The 27,388-nt window shown below is 38.9% G+C and overlaps 1 protein-coding gene across 4 annotated transcripts in view; it reads right to left on the reverse strand.

Annotated features, from left to right (window-relative positions):
* Positions 1 to 21,057, reverse strand: part of ATP13A4 (ATPase 13A4) — a 120,302-nt gene extending 99,245 nt beyond the window's left edge. For all 4 annotated transcript variants that reach the window (XM_036445090.2, XM_036445085.2, XM_036445083.2 and 1 more), the window contains exon 1: positions 20,821 to 21,057. Coding sequence is in view for 3 of the 4 variants with exons in the window: in XM_036445085.2 (XP_036300978.1) it covers positions 20,821 to 20,883 (63 nt within the window). In the remaining variant the exon portion in view is untranslated. The remainder of the gene's footprint in view (positions 1 to 20,820) is intronic.
* Positions 21,058 to 27,388: the final 6,331 nt, after the last annotated feature.

Below are 27,388 nucleotides of genomic sequence, written 5' to 3' on the forward strand. Positions count from 1 at the left end.
CACTTCCAACTGAACTGAACCCCAGTTCTGGGCTCATTGGGGGAGAGCCTAGACTATTTGGTAGCAGGTGAAAATCGAGGGCATCTTTCTCTCAGAGGTGCTTGCAACGAGTACTGAAGGACCCTGGGGATTACTGAGACTCAGGAACCACATAGGGTGAGGCTGACGGAAGCCAAGGCTGTAGGCTCCACCCTGAAACCCCGCCCCATCAGGGAAGCTGCGAAAATCCGAGACAACAAAATAGATCACAAAGGAAAAAAATGGAAGACGAAAAGCAACTGGATATAGGGTTCAAATCTACACTTATAAGGTTTTTCAAGAATTTCCTAGAAAAGGTTGATAAGACCTATGAGGATATGAAAAGGGATCAACTAGAATTAATAAGGAATCAATAAGAAATGATAAGGGATCAACAAGAAATAAAGAATACATTGTATGAAATAAAAAATATTATACAGAGTCCTAAAAACAGAATGGAAGATCGCAAGAATCGAGTCAAAGATCTGGAACATAAAGAGCCAGAAGACACTCCTCCACAGAAGCAAGAAGTCAAGAGAATCCAGAAAATTGAAGATAATGTAAGAAACCTCTGGGACAACTTCAAGCGAACCAACATCAGAATTATGGGGGTCCCAGAAGATGAGAGAGAGCAAGATATCGACAACATACTGAAAGAAATAGTGACAGAAAACTTTCCCCACCTGGTGAAAGAATTAGACTTAAGCGCACAGAACTCTAAACAAAAGGAATCCAAAGAGGACCATACCAAGACAAATCATAATTAAAATTCCAAGAGCAAAAGACAAAGAGAGAATATTAAAAGCAGCAAGAGCAAAGCAGGTAGTTACCTATAAAGGAGCATCTATATGATTGTCAGCTGATTTCTCAACAGAAACCATGCAGGCCAGACAGGAATGGCAAGAAATATTCAAGGTGATGAATAGTAAGAACCTACAGCCAAAGATAATCTACCCAGCAAAGCTATCAATCAGAATCGAAGGCCAGATAAAGAGCTTCACTAATAAAAAAAAAAGCTAAAGGAGTTCATCACCACCAAATCAGAATTATATGAAGTGCTGAAGGGGGTTCTTTCAGAAGAGAAAGTAAATAAAGATAAAAATTATGAACAACAAATACGTAACTATCAACAAGTGAATCTAAAAATCAAGGAAATTAAAAAAAAATCTGATGAACAATATTAACTGTTGAATATAATAGAATTAGAGGTATGGAAGGGGAGTGAATTGATGATTCTTGGGGAAAAGGGGAGAGGGGGATGTGGGAAGAGACTGAACATAAACTGTGCACCTATGGATGAGGACAATGGGGGGTGGGGAAAGGGCAGAGGGTGGGGTGGGAACCTGATGGAGGAGAGCAAGTGGGGGGTGGGGGGAAGGAACATTTGTAATAGTATGAACAATAAAAATTTATTTTAAAAAAATAAAAAATAAATAAATAAAAATAAATCTTACATTAATATATTCTGACATAATAAATATGAAAAAACTTAAAATGTCATGAAATAATATGGAAATATCTCACAAATATAAGCAGAAGAATCAAAACAGAAAAAGAATTACAATCAATGTGATTACAATCATATAAACTTCAAAAATATTGTTATTGGATGCATACAAATTTAGAAAAATACTTTTTTAAAAGCAAATATATATATAATTACAAAAGTCTGGGTTTGGGGAAAGCAACTTAGATGTGTTGTAGTTAGGGAGGGCCCCAGGAGAAGGTCTGGAATGCTAGCAGTATTTTATCTTCAACATAGGCAATGATCATATGGATTTTGATTTACAATATTATTAAACTAGAGGTGCACAAAATCTGTGCAGGGGTGGAGGGACTTTAGCCCAGCCTGCACCCTCTGGCAATCCAGGATCCCTCGGACATCCCTCTCACAATCTGGAACCACTGGCTCCTAACCACTTGTCTGCCTGCCTAAGCACCCCTAACTCTTGTCTGCCTGCCTGACCGCCCCTAACTGCTCACCTGCCTGCCTGATCACCCCTACCCACTCTGCCTGCCTTCCTGATCATCCCTAATCACTCAGCTGCCTGCCTGATTGCCCCTAACCACTGTGCCTGCCTGCCTGATTGTTCCTAACTGCTCGCCTATTTGCCTGATCACCCCTAATGACTCTGCCTGCCTATCTGATCACCACTAACCCCTCTGCTTGACTACCTGATCACCCCAAACCACTTGCCTGCCTGCCTGATCATCTGTAACCACTCTGCCTGCCTCCCCAATCACCCCCAACTACTCGCCTGCCTGATCACCCCTAACTGCCTCTGCCTCAGCTCCCAACACTGTGGCTTTGTCCAGAATGACATCCGGAAGGTCATTCGGCTCTCTGGTCTAATTAGTATACTACACTTTTATTATTATAGATTATTTTTATATATTTTTTGCACATTTATATGACTTTTTTAAAAAAATCATATATTATTAACTGATATACTACTACTTCTGCTTATGGGAACTATATTAATGCTTGTTGGGCATACAAACTTTTGGGCCCATAGCAATAAGACTTGGCCCACAGGTTTGCAAACCCTGGTATAAGGGAGAAAAAAAGGGCCTTAGCTTGAAGATAAGGAAGCCTGGGATCTAGTCTGAACTCTGGTCCTATTAAACAATCCATCTCCCTTCTTTGGGCCTCAGTTTCTCCATTGGGAACTGAGAAGTTTGAATTATATGATCTCTTAAGTCCCTCTAAATTTTGATACACATAGTTCTTGTAACAATTGAAACCTCCCAATATCACCTATATGACAGCCTACTGTCCTCTCATGGGTGCACATCTAAAGTCATAAATCCCTTCCATGGAGATGCCTGCCTCCACTCAAAGGCCATGCCCATGGCCCTCACTCAAGTTTCAACATGCTTTTGAGGAAAATTAAAGAGCAGTTTCTATTGCACCATTTGTACAAATTGGTGCCCACATAGTGTGCATTCCCATCCTTGTGTCTCTTTGATATTTCTAAAATTGGTCTCCTGTGGCATATCTCTGATACTGTTGCATTATTAGTTCAACCTGTATTCTCTCTAAAATCTGTTTTCAGTCCCACCTCTGTCTACACTGTTGTCTGCACTGCTACAGAGTCCTGACACAATTTCAATTCCTTGTAAAGTGACCAAGACTGAAGGGTTTCTTAGGATGTAGGCTGCCAGTGCTAATGCTCAGAAAGTCCAGGCAAACCAGAATATTTGGTGACATACTCAAAACTGACAAATACCTTTAGACTAGCAAGACAAGTTCTTACTCATCTTCCCACACTATCTCTGTTTTTCCTGTCCCACATACATAACACCTGGAACACCGGCTTTGCCAAGCTACATTCAGTTCTCCAAATGGAATGTGTTTGTTCCTTTATGTCTCAGCACCTTTGTACATTGTGTCTCCCTAATATAGAATGTCTTTTGCCTTATCTAGGCTCTGATAAACCCCTACTCATTCATCTTGATTCTTCCTATTGGCACTTTTTTACTGAAGTCATCTAGGAATTGGCTGTTCTCCTAGCTCCTTGCTATTATCATAGCACTGGCCCACTGACCTCTATTCTCCACCAGGTATTGCACTCTAGGACTTTTCTTTGTATGCCTAAGACCTAGCACAGGGATTCAGATATAACAAATGCTCAATAAATGAGGAAAGGAAGAAAGAAGGAAGAAAGGGAGGTAGCCCATTTTTTTAGATCAGTTACCTTCTGTGTAAATTCATGCAAATTTGAGTTAGTGGAATAAAATGTTGCTTCCCCAAACAGTAATCTACTGTTAGCTCCTTAAGGTCGAGAACTCAGCTTTATCTATCTCCACTGCCTCCACACTGCAGAGACTCATTACAGTTGTTCAGTTGCTATGATCTGGCTATTGTCAAAAACAAAAAAATATGATTGACCCAAAGGCCTTTCTTGGAGAACATATCAAGAGCAACTGCAAGGATATGTAAATGTGGTCCAGATGTGATAGGAGTACTACCCCTTCCTGAGTGTGACTGCCATGTATTTACCTTTACAGAAATTACTTTTTCTCTAAGGGGAAAAATTATTTATTGGTAAGTAAATAGAAGTGTAGATAACTAGAATTTTCTATCTAAATTAGGCGCTGGAAACCTTGGAGACAACTCTACCAGGAACTGGGTTCACTGCCTACTGGGAGGAAAAGATTCCTTGCTCAGTGATCATAGAGTCCCTATTTGCAAGCCATAACTAAATACTTATACCAATATGCCTAAATGTGATTCTACCAACCACATACATCAGAATCACATGAGCATTTTTTAAATGCTACCACCCAAAGTTTCAAGGATCAAGGCATTTCTAGCTCAGCATCCCAGCTGATTCTTATGCACACTGGCATTTGGGAACTGCTGATCCATATAGTGATGAAGACTCTGTTTTTGGACAAGTAATATTTCTTCTGTTAAATGAGTATTAAAATGATAACTACCTCCTGGATTGATGTGAGAATTAAAAAAATATGTTGCCTATAAATTGCTTATATAATGCCTATATATGACAAGTTATCAGTATATAGTAACCAATTCTGGTCCTAGACTTTGAGTTCCTGTGTAAAAAGAACAGATCTGTGAAAAGCCACGGCCAGCCTGGCTTTCGAGTTCAAAGGCTTGAAGAAAGAGCTGACACACAAATTGACACACAAGACAAGAAATATTAATTTGGAATTATGGGAGGAAGCCAGAGAAAACTTAACTGTAGTAGTCAAGTTCCACTGATTCTCCATTCCCTCTGCTTTTAATTACTAGAATACACAATTGATTTTTAGGAATGCAAACAGACATATCAATAGTAATATTTAGTAAACAGTAAGATTATCTGGTTGTGGGGAGTTTGTTTTAGGCCATTGAATCAGCAGTAGGTAACAAAATTCAAATATTTACCCTGTAAATATCAAAAGAGTCCAAATTCAGCCTTCAAGTGGACTTCTCTCATTTATATTAATTACTGTTGATCTTGGTATCCAGCACAGATTTTTTGTCATCCTTGTAGTGACCTTGGCATTTTAGCATCCAATATAAAGACAAAGATAATAGGCCCCAACAAATTGAATTATACCAAATTTGATCTTGAATAAGATTGGAAGAAAAACTTAAAACAGATGTCATATTTACTTAAATTGGTCAAGGTCTTTGATGGGAGCTAAAAGTGATAGAAGAGAGTTACAAAAACATTCTGATACAATGTTGGTAGATCACTTCCATGAAGCACAAACTTTCTGGGAAGCAATTCAGCAAAATGTTTAAGAGTTTTAAAAGTATTTATAATTTTCACTGTAGTAATATTATTATTTCTAGGGATCTCTCTTAAGGAAATAACATAAAGAGTAAAATATGCATAGGCCCTGGAAAGGATTTAATTGTTTGGCATTAGGAGAATGGTTAAGTAAATGTGACACCTCCATAAAATGGAATATCATTCAGTCATCAAATTAAAATTTACAATAAAATTTTAATGACATAGGGGAATATTTATAATGCGTTCAGTGAATAAAAGCATTTTTAGTTTAAGTCAAATACTGTAAAGGAAATTTACCAAAAAAAAAGCTAGCAGAAAATATATCAAATATTAGCAATGATAGAACCATAGATGATATTTATTTATTTCCTGATAGTCTGTTATTCTTTGTTTTCAAAAATTTATAAAATAGTATATATTTTAAAATTGAGTCAAAAGGTAATACTACGTTTAAAAGTAAATGAGACTTTTTCTTCTAGAAACATGAAGTAAACTTACTTTTTCTTCTTCATCCCAATAAGTTCAACTAAATCCCCAGATATGCCGAAACCAGTTTGGCTCAATGGATAGAGCATCAGTCTGCGGACTGAAAGGTCCCGGGCTCGATTCCTGTCAAGGGCACTTACCTTGGTTGTGTGCACGTCCCCAGTAGAGGGTGTGCAAGAGGCAACTGATCAATGATCTCTCTCATGGATGTTTCTAACTATCCCTCTCTCTTCCTCTCTGTAAAAAATCAATAAAATATATTTTAAAAAATAAAAAAATAAAAATAAAATAAAATCCCCAGATATTATATAGAAAAAAGACATAAGAAGACTCTAAATGACATAGAAAAGGTAAATTGGCTAGGGAGCTTGGGAACCAAAGAACTAATGATACAGTGATGAGTTCCTTGCTTTGGACTTTATTTTTTGTTTGTTTGATTGTTTGTTTGTTTGTTTTTGTTTGCTTGCCTCATCTATAGCTTGAAGCAGAATAAGCTATAATAGCAACCTGAAAACAGGAGCAGACAAAACACACACACAACAAAAGCCTGATCTGTCTAGCCAAATGACCAAGAAAGGGTCCAAATTTCACACAAAAGAAATGTGGTTCCACCTCACCTATAACGGCAAAAGCCAAGTGGGGAATGTAAACTGCTTTCCTCATCATGTTGTAAAGAGGCACCTCAACCTACTGCAAGGATTATGTCAGAGAAGTGTAAGTAAGAATATGGGACTTTCATCTCCATCAAATAGCAACAAGCACCCTTCCCCCTGTGGTGTCAGTGGAAACTATGTGGAGTCTGATCTATGCACCAACCAGTAGTAGCAAAGCTCCCCTCACCCTCCATGCTGGGGTTTTGTCAAAGGAAGTCTAGTGGAGAGGCAACACTTTTTACTACTGCCTGACAATAACAAGACCCCATCCCAAGACATCAGTGGAGACCATGTGGGGAGTAGTGCAGCACTCCCAATCCTTCAAGCCAGAGAAGGTCTGACTGAGGTATAATAGAAAACTGGGCCCAGCCAAGATGGCTCAGTGGATGAGCTTTGGAATATGAACCAGGAAGTCACGTCTCAATTTCCAGTCAGTGCATATGCCTGGGTTGCAGGCTTGATCCCCAGTATAGGTTGTACAGGAGGAAGCCAATTAATGAGTCTCTCTCATCATGATGTTTCTATCTCTCTCTCCCTTTCTTCCTGGAATCAATAAAAAATGCAAAAAAAAAAAAAAAAAAAAAAAGAAAATTGGAATATCCCACCTCGATCAACAATAATGAGGAGCCTCCCCCTCCTCAAATTCAGTGTGGGTGTAGAGATCTTTGTTATGGCATGATGGTCAATGTACATATTCCTTCTTTATTAGATAGGATTAGTTTCAGTTGTATAGAATAGTGGTTAGACAATCATATATATACATTTTTTTTACAAAGTGTTCCCCCTGAAATTTCTAGTACCCAAATGGCACCATACATAGTTACTACAATATTATTAGCTGTATTTCCTGTGAGGCAGGTTGAAATTTAAAATAGGGAAAGATGTATAAGGCAAATACTAATCAAAAGAAGTAACTGGCTATATCAGTATCAGATAGATAGACTTCAGAACAAAGAAAGACTAAATTTTCCCTTAAGATCAGAACAAAACCAGAATGTCCATTCTCACTGCTCTTATTCAATATAGCACTGGAGTTGTAGCAAGATGAAATAAAGAAAAAAACAGCATTCAGAAATAAATCTATTTCTACTTGCATTTGATACAATTTTCTACAAAGAAAATCGCAAAGAATTTATAAAAACAAAACAGCAAAGAAAAACTTTAAAAACTAATAAGTTCATCATGGTCACAAGAACGTTAGTAGCATAGTAAGTGGCAGCTGTCCCTCACATTCCTCCTGGTAGATGCCCTTTATCTCAGAATCCCTGTGGGTTTCAAAGAGAAAAATCACTCTAAGAGAGGGTGGCTTTTTTAAACTATCACAGAAGATATCTTTCTAAGACTTTCTGAGGTAAATTTCCAAGAACTATACCTCGTAAAAAGTGCTTACAGAGGCAGTAAACCATTGAACAGACGATCAAATTACAGCGGGAAGGCTGGGGAGTGTTGGGCAGGGAGGGAAAGATCAACTGAAGGACTTGTATGTATGCATATAAGCACAACCAATGGACACAAGACACTGGGAGGGGGTGGGATGAGGTCATGTGACAGGGGGTAGGGCTTGGCTGGGAGAAGGTCAATGGTGGGGGGAAGGAGATATATGTACTATAATATGCAATACTTTAAACAATAAAATAAAAAATGAACTTTCAAAGAAATAAAAAAATAGAGAGAGCCACATTTTAATTCGATGTTTAAAAGAGATTATTTTTACCCAAAGGGAAAAGAAGTGGTTGAAAAACTGAGTGTGCTTAGACTGGAGAAGACATGCTTGGAGGGGCAGGGGACACATAAGAACAATTTTTAAATGCCTGAGTTGTAGAAATGGAAGCCTGATTTTTGACAGGTGGCCCCAAGAGGCAAAAGTAGTAAGACTAATCAATTTAGGTTAATGGAACCATATATAAGTTCAATACAAAGAAGAAATTTTTAAGTAGTTAGCTCTGTCTTATAATTTATCTTAGGGTAAGTTTTCTTCTCTAAGGACATTTAAAGAAAGGTTGGATGGGTGACCGAAGGGGCAGGAGAAAATCAGATAAACTTTGAAGAAGCTTCTCATCTGAGATTCAGTGATTCTATGGAATAGGTGAAATGAAGCATAGTAAATCCATCATCTACATCTCTATATTCTAATTCGTATTTACCTTTAGATGTGTGTATTATTTCATATAATTTTGGAATATAACTGTAATTAGCTACATTCATCCATCATTCATTTATTTATGTATTCTAAAAATATATAGTGTGTACTTACTATATATACCAGGCATTTTTCTAAGCATTGGAGATATATCAGTAAATAGTTGACTTTAAAAGGCCATTAAAATTAAATAGAAAAATATCCTCCTTGGGGTGATGAAATATTCCATTTTTATTCACGCATTCATTTTGCTAGTTTAATTGGCCAAATTATTGAACAGGAACGCTCTGTAGGCAACCTTTTCAATAATGTTAAAACTTAAAAACAATTTTTCCTGTCCTAGGATCTTGTGTAAATGTTCAGGAAGATGGTTAGGTTTTAATACCCAAAAGGTTGAAAGCCCCCATAGTCAGGCCACATTAAAGAACAGGTTCTATAACTGTGACCACAGGGGATAGAATTTGATACCATGATAATAATAATAATTCTAGCTTTAATTTATTCCTTCTAGGGTAGAAATAGCAAGGGGGAGCTACATAGGAAAACTTTTCTCAAATGAAATATATTGCTAGAGCCCATTCACTTCTGTGTTTCGAATTGATTCTGCATATATGTGTGAGCATGATGTCTTTTACCTAAAATGCCTTTGAATAAACAGAAACTTCACAATTTTCTATTACACACACCTTCTTCATAGTTCTTTGGGACCAAGAATGGCCAACAAAGTGTTTCTGAGCATCGAAATAATGTCACTTCATGGAAGTTTCTCAAGTCCTGATCTCTACTCCTGAGAAGGGTTTTGAAAATTGATGTGATCTTACTAATGTGTAGACACACAAAGGGTATGATTTTAGGTTTCTAGGAAAGACTATCTTTAAAAAAAAATTCTTCCAACCTATACAAAACCCAGACAAGATTTATATGCAGAGATGTTCACTGTAATATTATTGATAGTAATAAATAAAAAGTAATATATGTATATAAGAATAAGGTAGCCATTCAAGAGTTATTCAAGTTATTTTTATGAAGTATTTTAATAACATGGGGAATATGTACATTAAATAACATTAAGTGAAGGGAAACAACATAAAATTATGCAGTATGATTTCAAATTTAATTGAAAAATGATAAGGCACAAACAAAAAAGACTGGAAGATAAATGCATCAAATAAAACAATGATGGCATTTGCCTTGGGCGATGGCATCATTGTGATTCTTCTTTTACTTCTCTATTGTACACATTTTAATCCTTAAATATGTTTCACTTTCAAAATCAGAAAATAAATGTTCATATTTTGAAAAGCCTTTTTCTGCCTTTTTGCAGATATCTACATGCCAGCAGGAAAGCTCTATAGTTTATATTCTTTCTTGCTAAGAAAATTACCTGGGGAATCTGACCACTTTAAACATCGGTGGTTCGGTTCAGTTAAACTATGATTTATTAACCATCAGATTGAATTCTGTGTTTTTATCTATTTGTAATGTTTAGACTGCCAATTACCATTTGTCTCACTCCAAGTAATAGTATCTAATACCCAATATTCTTGTAATAGTATCTAATACCCAATATTCTTGTCAAACCACCCTCTCCAGCATCCTCAGCTGATGTGCTTCATGTAGAGTTGACTCTCATCCCAACTCCAAGGGTGAACATGTGACTAGGAGCATGATATTCAAGCATGAATAAGCTTGAAAAGAGGAAATAATCCAATGAGATTTTTTTTTTAATGAGTATTTTGCTGAGACTTTGGGGGGGAAAAAGCAATTCTCCTCCTTCCCCCCCACCCCCGCCACACACACACACTGGCATAGTGCCTAGTGCCTAGGGATATGTAATTATAAAGTTTTCAGAAGGCCCTATGCGAAATCTGAGAATAAAACCAGTTTGACCAAACTGACAAAGGTCAATTACTTCTAAGCAGGAAATCTTCTCCCCGGACACAAGCAAAAATCCATTGATGTTGAATGAAGGATAGAAGCAAAAACCCTCTTTTACTTCCCATCCTGAAAAGAGGATTCTACAAAACCAAGCTCAAATGACTGCTAGGGGCTGGGAGGAAACTCCCACCCAAGGCCAATTACAGGTATAAGACAGAGGGGGCTGCTGCCATGGAGAGGATGAACAGGATGAACAGAAACATTGACAAAGACACTCTCCAAATCCCAGATACCAAGAGACAGCCTAAAACTTAAGGTGAACAAGGGCAGCAGATAACTCTCCCTACCCCCACACCCCCCTACTAGAAGCCAGCACTGAGTAACAAGCCAAGAGGCCACCTCTGGGGGGAGGGGAAAGAATATGAGCAGAGACCACTTCTGTGATGCAGGCATGTATGGATGGCTAGAACCTAAAGGGATATCCAGGCCACTTGATTCAAGTACCTGTGCCCCTATTCCCTTCTCCCAAAAGATCAAGAGAGCCATGCCTTTGATCAAATGAGACCAAGATGTTTTGTTTCAAAGCTCAAAACGTGTCCAAACTATAAAGCAACTGCTACACTAACACATGTTGTCTTGGATTTAAATAGAACTAGTAGTTGCAGTAGCAGTGATGGTTCTGAGAGTGCTGGTCGGAGTGATAGTAGAAGTCAGTGTCAAAAGGCCTAGGGCATATACTATTGGAGTTAGAGCAGTAGTCTTGGAGTCAACAAGTCTAGGTCCAAGATCTGGTTTTGCTACTTCTTAGCTTCCAGATTTGGACACGTTGTATAATTTCTCAGTGCTTCCTTTTATAAAATTGGGACCAACAACTCAACAGAGTCAGGGAGAAAAAGAGAAAAACTTGCATAACATATTGCACAAAAATCTTCAAATCACCTTATTGGAAACATATTAGTAATTCCAGTTTTACATGCAAGATGTAGACATGAAATAAGACACAGTCCCTATCAATAATAACTCACAATCAGCTGGGGGAGAAATATAGACAAAAGACTCTGCTATAAAAACCTAGAGATAATAGCTATAACAGGCATTCAAAACTACTCCAGACAAAGAAGTAATTAAGAGTGACCCAGGGGCACCCTGATGGCCTAATAAAGGAAGTCAGGCTAGAAGTGGGTTCTCATGGATGGGTAGAAATCTGATGGCCAGGTACCAGCATGAAGACATATACCCCTGACAGACAAAGTTTGTAATATGGTCAGGCAAGAGCAAACAGACCACATTTGGATGGTCAGAAAAGATGAGAAGGGAAAAAAAAAAATTCCTGGAATTAGTCCAAAGAAAAAAACCACAAAGGGTGGCTTGGACTCTGACCTGAAAGATCTTTATTATGCTTGGTGATTCCAAGTTAAAGGAAATCTGAGTTGAGGTAAAGGTGTGCAATAGTCCTGGCCAGCATGGCTCAGTAATTAAAGTGTTGGCCTGTGCACTGGAAGGTTTTGGTTTCAATTTCCAGCCCTGGTTGGGGTTCATGCGGGAGGCAACCAATCCATATGTCTTTCTCCCCTCAGTGTTTCTTTCTATCTCTCCCTTTCTCCGTCTCTCCCCTCCTCTTCCTTCTACCCTCTAGAAGAGTTAATGGGAAAAAAATAGCTTCCGTGAGGATAATAAGTAAATAAACAAACAAACAAATAAATAAATGTGTGCTATATATTATAAATTAACCTACTTTTTCATTAAAGAGCAAATAAAAATAGTCATTCATCTAACCAAACTTAATTCTTGAATATTTTTTGTTTTGAACTGACCTAAACCAGCAGTCAAACATCCCTCTCCAAATCCGGGACCACTGACTCCTAACAGCTCACCTGCCTGCCTGCCTGCCTGATTGTCCCTAACCCCTCTGCCTGCCAGCCTGATTGCCTCTAACTGCCATCCCCTGCCAGTCTGATCACCCCTAACCACCTCTGCCTTGGCCCCGGCCACTGTGGCTTTGTCCAGAAGGAGGACCAGATAAACAGAAGATGTCCAGTCAACCTGGTCTAATTAGCATATTACCCTTTTATTAGTATAGATATTGGATATACCAAATCTTCTGAAGGCAAATATGTGTGCTTTATGTCTTCTCATGGCCTGGCGACTGTGTAGGGTTCAGTATTGGTTATCACTTACTGTTAGATTCATTCTTTAGTTCTTTATTTATGAAGAATTAGCATAGGAACAACCATTATTATCCAATTCCCACATAATGCAATGTCTCCAGATATGTTCTCTTTCTCTTGGTTAAAAAATTCTTACAGTGCTTTGGAAAAAAATCAAGAATATCACTTAAATTTGTAAAAGGTTTCACAGCAGTTTTGTCCACCTGTGTTAAAACTTTTAAAATCACATATTTTTGTGAGTGTTGAAGAGGACCTCAAGAAACCATTTGCATTGGTCTCTGGCTCAAATTTATAAGGTATTATTATCTCCACCTTATAACTGAGGTGACTGTGATTTGCTTTAAGGTTGTAAGAATAAATAATGGCAGAACCAACACCAAAATGCTGGTCTCCTAATGTTTTGGGATTTTTTTACAATTATACCTGCTATTTCTGCCATAGTTGATAAATAAAGTAGTGCATCCAGAATTTAGCAAAACCAAGAGGCAGTAAACCACTATATTTAAAGTGGGGACTTAGCCATAGTTTGCCATTTACTTAACTAAATAAATATGAGCATATCACTTACTCTCTCTATGACTCAATTTTTTCACATGTGGAAAAAAGATGATATTTCCACAAGGGCTGCTAAAGAGATTAAGCAAGCTACTAAAAAATAAAAGGTTTTAGTTCTGATCAATCACCATATAAATATTTGCTATCACTCTTGCCATCCTCACACCCAACCTGGTCCTAATTTTCCCTATAGAATTAAGTGGTACCTCATCTTCTCCGATTGAACAAACTAGGAACTTTAAATACATCCTCAATAACTACCCCTTCTCACTTACTGCTCAGTCTATGAATTACAGTCTTTTTAACTCTCATTTTGAAATATCTCTTAAACCTATTATTTACTCAGGATCTTATCTGACAAGGCTTCATCCTGAATGCCTCACTTGGACTATTTCGAACACCTTCTTCCTGCTCTCTTTTCCCCCAACCAACCTTCCTTGCTCCGTGTTATAACATTCTTGGGAAAGGCAAATCCTCCCAGAACTCTCCCTGGTTCAGATCATCCAGCAGCTTCCCCTTATGTTCACCAGGCTGGCCTTACAGTCCTTCTAACCAAGTCCAGCTCCACTATCAAAAGTTCTAATTCAGCCGAAGCCGGCTTGGCTCAGTGGTAGAGCATCGGTATGCGGACTGAAAGGTCCCAGGTTCGATTCTGGTCAAGGGCATGTACCTTGGTTGCAGGCATATCCCCAGTAGGGAGTGTGCAAGAGGCAGCTGGTCAATGTTTCTCTCTCATCGACGTTTCTAGCTCTCTATCTCTCTCCCTTTCTCTCTGTTAAAAAATCAATAAAATATATTTTTTAAAAAAAGTTCTAATTCAGTGGGTCTGGAATAGGGTCTAAAAATCTATTTTTCTCAAATTCCTCAGTCTTTTCATGGGCCAGTGTTTTGGAATCATCAGAAAAGATAAAATGGACACTCATTAGGATGTCTTGTAAAGTCCTTCAAAATCTGACCTGCAACTACACCTCCAGGGAAATTATTATAGATCATATCTTTCCCCTTGAAGCTATCTGACTGAGTTGTTCCTTCTATGGTCCCAACACTCTGCATGCATAATTCCATCAATGACCCCTATTTCATGACATTCACTGTGTTTGCACCCTCAGAACTCCCACTTGTGGGACCAGCTTCATGGGCATGGAGCCTGTGCAGTCACACAGCACCCTTCTCTCAAAAGGGCCCCGAGCTTGGTGTAATGTTCTGCTATAGTCATCCTGAGAGTCTTAGTAATGGTTGAACAAGGAACACCCCATTTCCATTTTGCACGAGGACCCCACACGTTATGTTCTTGTCCTTCTCACTCAACTGTGAACTCTTTGAAAACAGAAGCTATTTGCTATTCACTAGAGATCCTTCTTGCTTAGAACAGAGGACTCCTGGTACCAAGTAAAAGTTTGGTAAATATTTGTTGAGTGTATCCATGAATGGATAAAAGAATAGAATAAACTATTGTGTAGAAAAATAGTGTGGTGTGGCTAATTAACTATGAAGAATAACCTTTCTTTATGCTTGAGGAAGAGATAAGTTGATTGGTAAGTTCACAAGATGACAGACCTTTTCAAATAAGTAACATAAATTTTCCTAGGTTTCTCGTTAAATTGCTCCAACTGCTTCTCCTGTAAGCCCCCTTGTCTCCTTGTTCTCCTCAAAATGCTAACTCACTGGTTTATGGAGATTGCCAGTGCAGGATCAGAAAATATGCCTAGTGTTTGTGCCAAACATTATGCTAACTTTGGGGAGTACCATGAAAGGGAAGGGGGGCCATTGAAAGGTGAACCAAGCAGGGTCCCTGTTCTCAAGAAGAAATTAAAGCTTACTCTTTAGGATCTGTCAAAGATGAGTTGATTTCATGGGAGCTTTGCAGCAATGAATAGAAAATAAAGACACTAGACTTGGCCAGTGGCCCAGCTTCCTGAACATTTCAACTGAAAAAATGCCTCAGTTGGAACACAATTCTTCCACTATGAGATCTGTGGGGTCACTAGTTAACATTGGCAACCAACTCAGAGGTGCGCCTGGAGCATAATAAATAAGTGGCTATTGAGGTGGGGGAGGTGCTTTTGCTCCCTGGTGTTAGTGAAGAAAAGAGGAACATCAGCTATCCAAATGAGCCTAATAATTGGTGAGCACAGATGCCCCTCACTCATGCTGAAGTCATGACAGGACTCCCAGTGTGGCAAAGCCCACACACCACCGGGCGGCCATATCAGTGCCGGTGGCAGTACTAACTTCTTGCTGTTCTAAGAAATGAGATAGAGTTCACAAAAAGCTTCTCTTGTTATTCCACAATCCCCAGTCTACTCACCGAGAAACTATCAGGGATAATATTAAGAGATTCCAATCAAAAGAATACAAATGTCAATAAACATATAGAGATATGTTGCACTTCAAGTCAAGGAAATGTAAAAATAACACAACCATATGCTGGTTTGGCTCATTGGGTAAAGTGTTGGCCTATGGATTAAAGGGTCCCAGGTTTGATTCCGGTCAAGGGCACATGCCTGGGTTGTGGGCTCAGTCCAATGTGTAGGAGGTAGCCAATCAATGATTCCCTCTCATCATTGATATTTCCATCTCTCTCCCTCTCCCTTCCTCTCTGGGATAAATAAAAATATATATTTTTAAAAATTAATGCAGCCATAAGGATCATTTTCACATACCAGATGAGAGGAAGTTTTATAGATGGATAATGCTTAATATTGGCAAGTATGGTAGAGATAGCAAGTACTCTCAATAGACTGCTAGTCAGAGTATAAATTAGTATAATCACAATCCTGAGGAGGGAAATTTGGCATTATGTATCAACCAAAATTTAAAACACACATCCCTTTCATGCAACAATGCCACTTCTAGGATTTTATCATAAGGAAATAATCTTAAAGTTAAAATACATGTACAAAGTTGTCCATCACAGCCAAACGTTTAGAAATAATCTAAGTGTGCAACATAAAAGATTTGTTTAATAAAGCATAGTTCATCCAAACACAATTTAAACATTAGTGAAAAGCTCATTTATTTTATCGACCTCCAATTTACTGTCAATCTCTTATGTATTTTCTGATTATTTAGCTAATCTATCATTAAAATAAAAAAATTGTAGACAATAAAAAACATACAATTTAAACATTAAATTATCTGAACCATAATTATCTAAAGGGAAATATATCCATAATATATTTTAGATGCAATAAAAAGGCCAGCTTAAAAATATATAGATATGAAATTATTCCATTTCTTATTTTTTAAAAACACACAATTTTGTGAGTATTTATGTACATTCTTTTAAGAAGATGCCATAGCTGGTTTGGCTTATTGGATAGAGCATGGCTCTTGGACTGAAAGGTACCAGATTCGATTCCAGTCAAAGGCATGAACTTGGTTTCAGGCTCAATCCCTGGCCCTGGTCAGGGCACATGCAGAAGGCAACCAATCAATGTGTCTCTCTCATACAATGTTACCTTTTCTCTGTCTTTCCCCCTCCCTTCCACTCTCTATAAAAATCAATTGGAAAATATCCTCAAGTGAGGATTAACACACACACACACACACACACACACACACACATCATAATTAAATGTGTGTTTAGGATTGATCATTTAAAAAATAATAGGTTGTGATTAATTTTGCTTTGGCATGATGTACAGTGCAAATAAATGGATGTTATCCAAATACAATATCTCTATTGTATTTAGAGACATTCAAATATAATATCAAGGGGGTGGGAACAAAGTTAAGTCTTGAGGAAATAATATGCTCAGAGCTGTGCTGGTAAATATTTAACAACTATCCATCAGGTGGGGCGGGGTGAAAGTCCTATACGGCATATACCAATTTATATCGAAAATATTCCAAGCATTACTCATTTCAAGCTACTAATGTGATGTCACTAAATGCAGAGTTGGGAAGAGATATATATAGTAGCACATGGTGATATAGTATTTCCATGATACACATACAACATGCATCTAATTGCAAAAGTATAGATGATGCCAAAATGCAGTAAACTAATTAGAAAGTGATAAAGTTTGTGTATGCGCTCTTTCTAAGTCTGAAAGGAGAGTCACTAATAATAGTGAATGGGTCTGAGTGGAAATTTCATGAATCATATTTACTTAATTCTTTAAACTACTCTATGTCATTTTAATATTTTTACAATAAACATGTTATCTGCATAATCAGAAAAAAATAATTCAAGGTGTGTGTTTTTTTTTATTTGCTAAAACCTAGGAAAGAAAAAGAAATATCAGGGAACATTACTTTTAACATAGGTCTCATTGGAGCAAAACACTTTTCCAAAAGGAGTTTGAGTTCACTAGGGTGTTACTGAGGATAATGGTGAACAATGTTTGAATCAATTAAACCATGATAGCTTTGTTTAGTCATGGTAAAGAAAATGAGCATTCAGTGTTTACAAGCCGTTCAAAAAAAAAAAAAAAAAAAAATATATATATATATATATATATATATATATATATATATATATATGCAACATCAGAATTCAAAGGTCCTCTGATATTCATGTTACAAATAAGGAAACTGAGATTGGAGAAGTGCCTTTGCTTCCTGGTACAACATAGGTAGGTGATTTCCCAAAGTAACACTACAAGGCAGGGTATTAGGTTACTCAGATGCTCTCCATTTATATATAGTCTCTATAGCTTGTGATCCAGGTATATATTCTTCACTTGTCATCCTATATAATCCTATATAATAAAGAGCTAATATGCTAATTAGACCGAAAAACAGAAAAACCATCTGGACGACCTTCCGGATGAAGCCAGGGCTGTGAGGGTGGAAGCCCTTGCATGAATTTCGTGCATCAGGCCTCTAGTTATTTAGTAAGAAGAGATGACCTCATCTGGGGAAATATTATTTGTTGGATTGCCAAATTGCTGAAGCTTCCATCTTTGTTTGGGTAATAGCATCTTACTCTTCTCCAAAATTTTATGCTTCTCAAAACACTTCCTCATAGATTACCTCAGTTGTACTTCATAAGAGCCCTGTAAGACAGGTACAGTAAAAAGGACAACTCCTATTTCACAGATAAAACAAAAGTAAAAACTGAGGCAAAAGCAGGCAAGTGGCTAGCCCAAGGCTAGTGAGGCATCCGATCTAGGCATGGTGCTGTCTGGGAGTCAGTTTCTCTTCTGAGGCCTTTCTGAGTCATTTGGGTGTATCTTCTCTATATGGCAATTTCTCCTCTATTCTTCCTTGTCCCTTTAACAAATTATTTCTTCCATTGTCTCCTATCTCACTTAGTACTTAAAGTTATTACTTTCAGGTCACTAAGAGTTACTCCTTAGAATATCTATTTTATTACAGAATGAAAGATAGTCCCAAGCATCTTTAGGCCTGGAAATATTCTTGTTTTTCTCTATTTGACATGAGAAATAACCCCTAGACTGCTGTTATCTCTTGAAAATTGAAGTGATTTCTATCATCAGAAGGTCTGGTGTCTACTATAAAGCACGGAACTGTAACCACTCGGGTATGACACACTTCTAGATAATCTTGGCTTTCTAAATAGGTTAACACTGACAACAGGCTTACTCAGAAAATATAATACAAATCATCTATAACAAAATGGATGCTGGGAAATCAAAGACCATGTGTTCTCCCAAGCTTTGTTTTATTGATGGAAGAAGTGGGTTCTCCTGTTAAGAGTGCAATGTCCCCAAGAAGAACTGAAAAAGGTATCAGTGAGTTATGTTCAGATCCAAAAACAGAAGAGCTACCAACTTATAGTAAACTCTGTGGTGCCTCAGCTCCTGGGCTTATGTAACTTAAAGCAAGCAAATTCTCAGTCCATCGGTTTCCTCATAGTTAAAACAGAAATCGTAATGCCTAACTCACAGGGTGAGGCAGAAACTAAATTAGCTAGTGGCAAATAAGAAACATTCTGTAAACTAAAATCTCCATGAAAGTATGTGGAATACATTTAAGATATCTTGATAATTTTTGAAGTTCATTGCTCTGGGCAATGGGAGTGGAGTAGTAAGTTTAAAAAAGGGACAGCATATCTAACACTGCAATAGGCAGGTGGCCAGGTTTCTCCAGGCGGAGCAGGGTGCATACTAATAGCTGCACCTCCACTGAGACCCTGGGCAAACGATTCCTTCCCAGAACACACTGTCCCTTTCCGTATCAATGGCTCTCTCCTAACTGGGCTTTCAGCTGCATGCAGAGCTCATGAATGCCCTGGTGCATTGGGGTCAAGAGGAAGTGCTATTATAAAGATGAATATTAACAAAATTGCTTCTCGGGAACATGTTAACCCAGAAAGAATACTAGTTTCCCTAGAAGGCATAGTAGCTTCTCTAGAATGTCTATTCTCAAGGACTCATAATGAGTAAAGGGAGACAAATTGTCAGAGCAGAAATGAGTGTAGAGGAAATGCATAGGTGAGTTGTGACCTGATAATTTAAGGAACTACTTTAGAAATTAGAGGGAAGAAGACCCTGCCTTCTGGTTAATAGTATTAAGTATGGGAATCAAATTTTCAACTTAATATGGAGAATGATGAAAAATAAAAATAAGGTCAGAAAGTCATTTCTGGTGACATTTATCTAGGGCCTGAAGGTAATTGTCATTTGGCTGTCAAACCTAAAAAAGCAAGGAGGTAGTTAAGCAAGCCACATAGATGTGGGCGCCTTTTATTCCCTTATAATTTTTAAGCTTTGATAGCAGAAGAAATCTAATTCTGAAGGTTCAAAATATGCTGTTGCTATAGGAACAGGTAAGCAGATTAAACTTGAAAGACCAGTTTAGAAACAAAGAGTGTAACAGACAGGGCAAAAGCAAATAACCACAAGAGCACTTTAAGGGAATATCTCTTGAGTTTGTTATTTACATATTAATTTGAGGAAGATCAAATGCTATTATAGAATGAGAGCATTACGTTGAAATTACACCATTACTGGCATAAAAGACTCTGCTTACACAATTAGCAGAAAGACCTTATTAAGTAGAAATACGCATCTCTAACTCTCTCTTGATTACAGTGTAATTGAGAAATACAGCTTTAAATTCAGCAAAAGAATCCTCTTTGATTTTTCTACAGTTCCCCAGATCGGAACACATCTAAAACAAAAGAGAACATGAACTCCATCAACTTCTATAACTAGGGAGCTACAGGCGGAATTCTAGAAGTAAACAGAAATGTGTGTAGGACGATAATTGTTAATATTTCACACTTTACAGACCATTGGTTTCCTCATAATATTCCACACTTTGTGCACACAGATCTGTGAGAAGAGAAAAAGGTCAGAGACCCAGCTGCACTCCTATTTCTTGTTGATGTTCTGCTTCTTCCTATAGGGGAATACCCTGCTCCCAGCCATAGGGATGTGCTGAGATTAAAGGGGGTTTTGAACAGAACTTGCTTTCCTGGGAAGGCTCAAACACGCATCATAAAGTGGCATTGTGCTTCTCTCCCTTCCCGTTTTATTTTTAAAAGCAAACATTCTTGATAAAATGAATACAATACGTTCAGTCTAATACATTTATGCTGTCAGAGATTACATTTATGGGGCAGGGAGATTTCTTGGCCATTACTTTTTCTCACATGAATCGCAGAGTCAGGTTGTAGAGAAGTGTGTGTGTGTGTGTGTGTGTGTGTGTGTGTGTGTGTGTGTAGGAATGGGAAGAGAGGAAAGCAGCTAGAATCTTACCATCTCATTCTCTTCTCCTTCGTTGAGCAAAGCATGCTGGCCCTTCTCAAAGTGGTTCCCCATGGACAATTGCTTCCACTCCTCCTCCCTGGCCTTCCCAGAGCAGGCGCTTCCAGGAGGAATGTGCCGAGCTACCTACGGAGTCGCCAGCTGACTGAAAGAGTTAATGATCCTCCAGGTTAAAACACCTTCTTGCTGCACACCTGCACCCAGCAGCGAATGACAGTACTAACTCCTCCCATGAGTCACTCTCTGCTCGAGGACGTTCTGTCTGCTCCTTACTGCCTTTCCTCGGAGCAGCTGTCCCAAAGGAGGCTGCTCCCCGGCTGACCTTTTTGTGCCCAACTTACAGGGAAAGAACTCATTGCCTGCCCAGTGCCTGCCAGCATAAGGCATCTGACTGCAAATCCAACCGGACAATGCGGAGTTGGCAGGGCCTCCTGAGGAACTGGGCAGACATAAGAGCTCCCATGTCACTGCTTTATTTGCTGCGCCTAAGGAACTGGAGCTGGGTGAGGTTCACAGAGTAGCAGGGTTTTTTTTTTTTTAATATTATTATTATTTCAGAGAGGAAGGGAGAAGGAAAGAGAGATAGAAACATCAATGATGAGAGGGTCATTGATCAGCTGCCTCAATGCCCCACACTGGGGATAGAGGCTGCAAGCCAGGCATGTACCCTGGCAGTAATCGATAGGTGACCCCTGGTTCATAGATTGACGCTCAACCACTGAGCCACACCAGCTGGGCCATGGAGCTGCAGGTGTTATTTCATTAATGAAAGCCCCAATCTTTCGGCTTTTAATAGCATTCAGATTCGTTTTACTTACAAAAGGTACAAATTATGACCAGTTCTCTTCAGAAGGTATTTGTAATCACATGTCTTTGTGTAAGCAAAAAGCATTCTACTTAATGTGTATGTGGAATTAAGTTTACTTTTGTGAAAAACATGTCAAGAAAGAACAAAGATATAATCAAATTAATTTTCTGTAGTCTCTTTCACCAAAATATTGGTAGCTAAATGCCTAAGGAGGGCTATAAATAAAATAATCAGGTGACTAAGTGGCAAAATGTAGAGGGCTCCTAGGGAATGCTCATGGATGACCTTTAATTATCATCAGCTGAACTCAAGGTATAAGCAAAGCCTCGCCCTGGGAACATGTTTCCCCCAAATGTGGGAGACTGTTATCAGTACTGATTTCTTATCTTTATCCATGTGCTGAGAATGAGGAAAGAATAGGACCTTGACTTACCCAGATCTTGATGTGCTAAATCCCAGGAATGAGGGAATGGATAGGACCTACCTGAGAACACCCAAAACTTCTTTGACCTTAAACCCTTCTTTGGAAATAAATAAATAAATGCATTGTGTTGTCTGTGGTGGGTTTTGACTGTCTCTCTATCAGAGCGACAGCACCCCACCCGGGTCCCAGCTTGAATCTATTTCTGTGTCTTGGTCTCTTTTTTTTCTCTTTAATTTCTTAATCCCCAGCTCCTCCACTCAGGAATCTGCCATTTTCCATGTGGGTCACAGAAAACAGAGAAATAGCCCCCACAGCAAAACTCATTTTTTAATCTATTCACGCATTCAGTCAATATACATTGTTTAAGCATAGCAACTACCTCTATGCTAATAAAAGGGTAATATGCAAATTGGTTAGAATACCCTCACAGTAAGGACCAAACAGCAGGTTGTGTGAGGCAACCAGGCCGCAGGGGAGTTAGTGAGGGATGACCAAAGGACTAAACAGCAAGCTGTGTGGGGCAATTAAGCTGGCAGGGGATGAGGGCAGTTGGGGGCAACCAGGCCAGCAGGGGGGCAATTGGGGGTGACCAGGCTGGCGGGGGGGGGGGGGGGGGAGGCAGGTGGGGACAACCAGGCTGGGGAGTCAGTAAGAGCCGACCAGGCCTGCGGTGGGTGGGGGGCAGTTAGGGGTGATCAGGCAGGCAGACAAGTGAGCAGTTAGGAGCCAGTGGTCCAGGATTGTGAGTGGGATGTCCAATTGCCAGTTTAGGCCCCATCGCGGTGATTGGGCCTACCGGCAGTCAGACATCCCCTGAGGGATCCTAGATTGGAGAGGGTGCAGGCTGGGCTGAGGGGACCCATGCCCCTGTGCATGAATTTCATTCACCAGGCTTCTAGTATAAAAATAAAGTTATGTTTGCTACCTTCAGACTGATGTAGGGATTTACTCAAATAAATACAATGGAAATTGGTTGGTTACTTTGAAAGTTTGAAAGGTACTTATAATCACATTTGTATATGCAAAAAATATCTATCTAATGTGTACATGGTATTAGATTTACTTTTGTGAAGACAAGTAGAGAAAAAACAAAAGTATAATCAAACTATTTTATGCAGTCTCCTTTCATTAAAATATGGTTGTTAAACTCTTAAGAAGAACTAAAAATAAAATATTATTCCAACAGCTCTATAAAGTTAGTAGTCCTATGTCATAGATAAGCTATCTTGCAGCCCTACACAAGCTTCTCCCCCTCCTCTCCCCCCAGATAGTTATGGATCCTGGCTTCAAGATTTGGGGTGACTACAAATCCATGTGCTTTCTGATACATTCATGCACTGCATAATGACCTTTCATTAACAACAGAACTTATGTATTACACCTGTCCCATAAATTTATAATGGAATTGAAAATCCCTACTGTTGTCAAATTACAGCGGGGAGGGGAGGGAGATCTGGGGGAGATAAGAGACCAACCGAAGGACTTGTATACATGCATATAAGTACAACCAATGGACACAAAACTCTGGGGAGGGTAGGTATGTATGGGAGGGGGGGCAATGTAAAATATGTACACAAATAATAATTTAATTTTTAAAAAAAATTTAAATAAAAATATAAAAATGAAATATGAAAAAAAGAAAAATCCCTACTGTAATATTGTCAACAATAATAATAAAAAATTCCTATTGCCTAGTGATGTCATAGACATTGTGGCCACCGTAATGTCACAGCTCAATGTATTATTCACATGTCTGTGGTGATGCTAGTGTAAACAAACAGACTGCACTGCCCGTCATATAAAAGTACAATATAAAGTATTATATTTGATAATAACAACAAATGACTTGCCAAAACTGGTTTGGCTCAGTGGATAGAGCGTCGGCCTGTGAACTGAAAGGTTCCGGGTTGGATTCCAGTCAAGGGCATATACTCTGGTTGTGGGCACATTCAATGGTGGGGGGTGTGCAGGAGGCAGCTGATCAATGTTTCTCTCTCATTGATGTTTCTAATTCTCTATCCCTCTCCCTTCCTCTCTGTAAAAAAAATCAATAAAATATATTTTAAAAATAAATAAATAAATAATAAAATAACAAATGACTATATTACTCATTTATGTATTTACTATACTATACTTTTTATCTTTATTTTATGGTGTGCTATTTCTATTTATAAAAGGGGGAGGGTTTGCTGTGAGACAGTATGCCGTGTTATGCTGGCAGCAGCCCCATACATCTTGTTTTTACTGTGTCTCTTGATGGCAACATTTTCTCTTATTCTTGATTTGTTCTCCCAATCATTAAGCAGTACCTGACTACATTCCAGAAATAATGGATAAAGTGGAGGAAGAGTGTCCATTATTGACTGCAATGGGATAAAAGATTTTGCCCTTGCTTCCCCACCCTCTTACCCTTGAGAAAGAAGCAGATTTTGTCATGGAATCAATTGCTTGCCCAAGCTCTTCAGCAAAGGTGGTGTCTTGGGTATCCCCATTTTCCCAAGGCTGCCACCATGGGCCCAAGATCTAAATGGGCTGCTCTGTCCTGACTCATAAGATCAGAAGAAGGTGAGTCCCTCTGGAGGACCCTGGGCAACCTTCAAACAAGACCAGTGCCAATCAGATTTGGAAAAGGCAGGATCTGGTAAGGAGCAAAGAACAGCACAGGAAGAAAGAAACATCCTGGAGGAAAACAGAAGGCCTAATACAAGGTAGCTTCGATTTCATTTTTCAAGGCAGTTCAGAAAGTTCATGGATCCTTAATAAGGATTCGCTTCTTGCCACCAAGAGACGCCCACAGGTTCTTTACTTGGATATAGTTTATGTAATTGTAATAAACTTGTATTACCATTTCTAGCACCTCATCTTTGGAAATAATATTAACTTCTAGTTCATGGGCCGTGCCAAAGAGATTGACATTGCCTCAACGGGGGAAAGCAAGAAATGTGGGCTCTTGTGGAGATTAAGCAGAACTTAAAGAAATTATGCTCTAGAAAAAAAAAGTTTTAATAGCATTTACCTTTTCTTATTATGACATTAAAATATGCTCATTGTGAAAAATTAAATAATGCAGACAAGTAAATAAAGCAAAAAAAATAAAAAATAAATTATCCTATTCATAGATAGTCTGTTAAAATTTGGGTGACTTTCCTTCCTCTTTCTTTCTCTCTTTCTTTCTTTCATCTCACTAAGCACTTTCTGTGCATCATCTCATCTAGCTTCATATCAACTCTAAAAGATTTAGTAGAAGCTTAGGAATCTTTGCTAGAACACACTGATAGCAAATGGCAAGGCAATCATGGCAAGGCAATCATTCGAGTCCAAGCTACTGAAGTTAAATAAATGTTAAATAAATGAATGGGTGAGATCTGTCAGTAAAATGTCCAGATTTGAATTCAGACCACACCAAATCCACATCTGCTATTCTCACCACAGCCCATCACATTCTGGGAGGTATATCTAGTGCAGAATAGAAATATCAAACAGGCAAAATTAACATATGGGGAGACAGATATAAGGAATAAACTTTCACTGGACAAGTGTGGCTCAGTAGTTGAGCATTGACCTATGAACCAAGAGGCCATGGTTCCATTCCCAATCAGGGCACATGTCTGGGTTTTGAGCTCCATCCCCAGTGGGGGGCATGCAGGAGATAGCTGATCAATGATTTTCTCTCATCATTGATGCTTTTGTCTCTTTCTTCTTCTCCATTCCTCTCTGAAATCAATAATTTTCATTACCCATTTGCTTATGATGTTGAAAGACATGTGCCATATAAACAAATAAAAGCTCTGAGCTTTATTAGTTGTTAATTTCAGTCTCTTCTCTCTCCCAAAATATCATTGACTAGAAATCCAGTGCATGAAATTCGTGCACTAGAGGGTGTGGGGGGGAGGATCCTTCAGCAAGCCTTCACCGTCTTGCAGTCCGGGAGCCCTCGAGGGATGTCCAACTAAAGTCCTAGGGGTGCAGGCCTAAGCTGGCAGATGGACATCCTTAGCACTGCCATGAGGCAGGAAAGGCTCCCGACACTGCCACTGTACTCATTTGCCATGAGACTGACTTCTGGTTGAGTGGCACTCCCCCTTTGGGAGCGCACTGACCACGAGGGGGCAGCTCCTACATTGAGCATCTGCACCCTGGTGGTCAGTGTGCATCATAGCAACCGGTCATTCTGTCATTTGGTCAATTTGCATATTAGCTTTTTTTTAGATACTAGAGCTCTGATGCACAAAATTTGTGCAAGGGACTCGGCCCTTGCAGCCCTGGTTGCCTCGCCCACTGCTTATTCCAGAAGGTCATTCCACAGTTTGGACTAATTAGCATATTAACTCTTTATTATATAGGAGGATTGATCCACTGAAAGTCTTTCTCCATTCTGTATAGACTCTTACTCACTGGAAAAAAAAAACCTTGCATGAGTCATTTCCAAGTGGATATTTGGAAGGATGGTAAATACGGAGTCTCAATAGCCAGTTCCAGCTTCCTCTTTCTCTCCCTGCCTTGAGCTTCCAAACCTTCCTAGGAATAAGGACTAGCCTTTCTCTTTTCAGGTTCCTACCAGGAATTGGGATATTGCCCCAGGCTCCGTCTTTGGGTTGGTCTCTAGAGGACAGATTCCTGGAGCCAACTTCCTGTCTGTATTTCCAAGTATCACTTGCCCCATGTTCCTCCTTACTTGGCTCTAGCTGCTTGTTGGGAATATTCCACTTCTGTCTTATGGCCTCCCTCCCCTTTCCCCTTAGCCAGCTGCTATCCTGAGCTGCAAGCAAGATTGCCATACACTTTAGTTGCCTGCTGGGCTGGACCTCCTTTGCCAGCCCTTGCAATTTCATCTATTCCTCAAGTGCAGAGTTTTACCTCAGTGGTACGTCCAATGCCATGTCCCAAGCCTTCTCTAACTTGCCTAAATAACAGGACATGCCTTATAGATCTATGACATAGCCATAGGTTTACACAATTGGTGTGTTCTGGAAACATCCTTTTTAAATCTAACTTTCCAAATAAAATCTCTCAAATATTCTAGAGAGAATGTTTAAAGAATCATTTTCTGACTCTTTTATTAAAAAAAAAAAAAAGTGAATGTTGACCTATGAACCAGTTTGATTCCCAGACAGGGCACATGCTGGGCTTCTTTCAAGCTCAATCCCCATTAGGGGGTGTCCAGGAGGCAGTGGATACGTGATTCTCTCTCATCATTGATGCTTCTATCTCTCTCCCTCTACCTTCCTCTCTAAAATAAAACATCCTTAAAAAAAAAAAAAGTGGGGAGCAATATGGTTCTGTGTGAAGGGTATTACCTAAGACCTGAGTCCTTGATTTGAGTCCCA

Source organism: Pipistrellus kuhlii, unplaced genomic scaffold (assembly GCF_014108245.1).
Source record: "Pipistrellus kuhlii isolate mPipKuh1 unplaced genomic scaffold, mPipKuh1.p scaffold_m20_p_2, whole genome shotgun sequence".
Taxonomy (NCBI): domain Eukaryota; kingdom Metazoa; phylum Chordata; class Mammalia; order Chiroptera; family Vespertilionidae; genus Pipistrellus; species Pipistrellus kuhlii.